This window comes from Micromys minutus (assembly GCF_963924665.1).
Source record: "Micromys minutus genome assembly, chromosome: 22".
Classification (NCBI taxonomy): Eukaryota; Metazoa; Chordata; class Mammalia; order Rodentia; family Muridae; genus Micromys; species Micromys minutus.
In genome coordinates, this window is record NC_137957.1 from 15,247,076 (window position 1) to 15,250,654 (window position 3,579).

General features: G+C 47.3%; 1 protein-coding gene across 1 annotated transcript; it reads right to left on the bottom strand.

The window, feature by feature from the left end:
- Positions 1-1,909: 1,909 nt before the first annotated feature.
- LOC308435028 (large ribosomal subunit protein uL5-like) lies at positions 1,910-2,446 on the bottom strand (the record flags this gene model as incomplete). Its single annotated transcript, XM_080935568.1, has 1 exon — positions 1,910-2,446. The coding sequence occupies one exon, from the start codon at positions 2,444-2,446 to the stop codon at positions 1,910-1,912; it is 537 nt and encodes a 178-aa protein (XP_080791694.1).
- Positions 2,447-3,579: the final 1,133 nt, after the last annotated feature.

Genomic DNA, 3,579 nt, shown 5'->3' on the forward strand with positions numbered 1-3,579 from the left:
TCTCTGGATTGGAGGAAGCCGGCTGGGTGTCATTGCAGAAACAGAGACGTTTTCTGCTGAGATAATCAAAATAAGGCAAACACCTGAATTGGCCAGTCAAACAGTTCCCATGGAACGGTTCCTGTCACGAGCTCTCATTTACATCTCACAGGAGTCAGTGTGCCCTGCCCTGACTTATTTGTAGTTGTCTGATTGAGGAGTTACCTGCTGATCAGAGAAACCTTACATTCAAGCGTACTTACGTTTATTTTTGTAACAGACTCACCTTGGTGAGGAAAACACTAAGGCTCTCTTCTGGGTAGCTTTCCCGTGAGATGGAAGGCATGCTAAGAGGTTATGCCCTGATCTCTCATTGCTCAAATCTTTCCAGACTGGCCCTGCTGACAATGCAGCCCTGGCTGTCACTATGTTCACTTCTCTGTAAGATGGGAGGCTCCTGTCACCACGCCTCACATGCCTTCATCTGTAAGATCATGCCACGAAAAAGGGGTAAGGTTAAGGAAGGCTGTCAGGAGGAACGCCTCAGAGACTGCCCAGACCCATTTGGAAACTTAACTCTACCTACAAGAGACTGGCTCAAATGATCAGGCAGTTAACGTCCAGTGTCTACCACAATGTGGTGCAGTAATTTGGCCATCGTGTATAGAGATTTTTAGGAAATATTTTTAGTTATGGCGTTCATTTCTGCGAAGAGTCATGACTTTGGCAACTCTGAGAAAGGAAAACATTTAACCGGCGCTGGCTAACAATTCAGAATGCAGTCCATTACCATTTTGGCAGGAAGCATGGTGGCAGGCAGGCAGACTCGGTGCTGGAGAGACTGGATCCTCGGGCAGCAGGGAGAGAAGAGAGAGTAACTGGGCTTTAACCTCTGGAACCTCAAAGCCCAAAGCCAGTGACTTTCTCCATCACACCACGCCCAATAGTGCCTCTCTCTTGGAGCCTGTGGGGGGTCCGTTTTTATTCAAAGCATCACGTGGTAGCCAGGGGCCCCCACTGGTATTTCCTGAATCCTTAAAATGCATCTTTGCCCCAAGGTCATGACCTCCAGACTCCAAAGGGAAGTCCAAAAATGTAGTCCCTGACCCTTGTGACGATTACACTCACCGCTGTAAAATCACGCTGGCTTCCAATCCTGTTGACCCATGGTTCTTACCCATCCCTCTCAAAACCTCACAGGGAGATTTTCCCTGTAGCAAAGAGAATTCCACAGGTGGCTATTTCCAACACGAATCAGGTTTGCGGCAGAACTGGGCTTTCTAGCTGCAAAGGCAGGATTTGAATTTCACTGTTTCCTTGGTGATTATTAGAATAATGTTGGCAACGGCAGTGGCTTCAGGAGAGATATATTACCCAATCTTTCTTTAATAAGAGAGATATTTGCATTATACACTTAATGTAACGCAGACAGGTCTTCTTCCTGGGCGTCCCTTAAGTGGGATAGTTACTGGGTTATGACGGCTATCAGTACAGAGCCTGTTGCTCGCAAGACTCACAGATGCGAGCCAGCCTTCATGGAAGCTCTCCGGTTCAGGGAGGGGTACGTGAGCTGTGTGGGGTACGTCGGGAGTGTGTGGGTACGTGGTTAGGTAGGGTAGGTGAGCTACGTGAGCTATGTGGAGTACGTTGGGTACATGAGGAATGTGGGATACATGAGGTACGTAGGGCACGTCAGGTACGTGTGAGCTATGTGGGGTATGTGGAGGTATGTCCCCCCCCAAGCTTTCTGCTTTTTGGCTCATTTCTACATAGCTTCAGGTAAGCTTTTCCGAAGCATAAATAAAAGTACTTTTTCCATTTTCCTCACCTGCTGCTTATGGGAAGCATTTCTAGCTGATTTATTTATTTATCTATTTATTTATTTATTTTTGCATTTCTGAGAAAATTTTATTGGTCTTTTGGATAAAATTTATTTGTCAGGAAGGATGATCCCATCATACTTCTGCTGGAACCAGCACATGGCCTCCTCTTTGCTGATGCTGTGTTTCGCCCCAGTGCAGCCTGTTCTGCGCTTCTTGTCTGCGATGCTGAATCCTGGTCTACCCAGCACCACATAGAAATCCAGGCCATAGATGCCAATACTTGGGTTATATTTGATGCCCAGGTCGATGTGCTCCTGAATCCCAAACCCGAAGTTTCCAGTATCGGAGAAGTTATTTTTCCGAAGTTTGTACTCTCGCACCTTCAGGCCTTTTTCCAGAATCTCCTCTGCTTTGGCTCCACGGACTGTGCAGTGAACAGCAATTTTTTCATTTCTCCGGATGCTGAAGGACCTGACAGTGTACCTAGCTTTGGAAAACACAGGGGTCTGGCCTGTGAGCTGCTCCAACACCTTGGCTGCCCGGGTCAGTCTGTCTCCGCTCTCCCCCACACAGATATTGAGGCAGAGTTTGAGGATGCGAAGTTCCCGCATGGGGTTCTCCTTTTCACCCTGATCTTGCACCATGGTGGAGAACAGGAAGAGAGTCTAGCTGATTTATAAAAGGGAGTAGGGGGTGAGAAAACAAGGGACGTAATTCTTGCTGAGCACAGCGGATTTTTCTTTTTTTTAAGAATTTTCTGCCATTGGTTTCTAGCGGAGATGATGTCAGCTCTCCTTCTGTGCCGATCTCTCTAGAGCTCTTCTCTCCCAGGCCTCCGGATCTCATGTCCCTAGGACACTTTCTCCCAGGTCCCTATTTCCTCTAGCAATTGAATGTCCCCAGTTTCTCAGTCTCCTTTTGGTTGTGGGTGACCACAGCAAGAGGAACTGTATTAAAGGGTCACAGCATTAGGAAGGCTGAGAACCGCTGCTTTAATCTCAGTTCTTTCTTGTTGACAAAGCTTTCTAATCAATCCCCAGGCCGGTCAGGTTAGCTACAGAGGCCTGTCATCGTGGAAGCTTTCCCTGAGGCACGTTCTAATCTAAGATGGATAGCTGGCTTGGATAGAATAAAGACCCTCTTGGGATTTGCATCAGATTGTCTTCTGCCTGGTTTTTGGGATCATTACACTTCCCCAGCGCTACATGTTCACCTTTCTCAGCATCTGTCTGTCAGCTGTTTGATACGTCTGCAAAACAGTGATCATGTGCCGAGCACTATTGCATTGGTCACTTCCACATTAAGCTAATTTATCCTTATAGTAGTATCTTGGGGGCAGGTAGTGTTTGAAAGTGAGAAACTGTTATGAATCGTAATGTAGATATCTGAGATGCAGGACATCTGGTCTACCACCCCAAAGGGGTTGTGACCCACGGATTGAGAAGTTAGTGTAACTGTATTGTGTGTGATGAACACTGGTTCATCCCATTGGAATAAGGATAACCCGTAGCATCCCTGTAGCAGATGAGCAGGGCAAGCCTTGGCATTGTGGGAGTCTTGCTCACAATTAAATGGTCTCTAGACTCTACCCAGTTCTGCCTGGCACTGACCAATGCCACTACAAATGCTGTGACATCATGCGGGTAGATCAAGAGCCCGCCTGATCACATTACAGTCACTGTGGCTGACAGCTATGCGTGAGAATTTCCAGATGAGCACACTCAAATGGTGTGACCAGACAGCGGTCACGTGACTTCAGGGAGTGACTGTGAGTGCA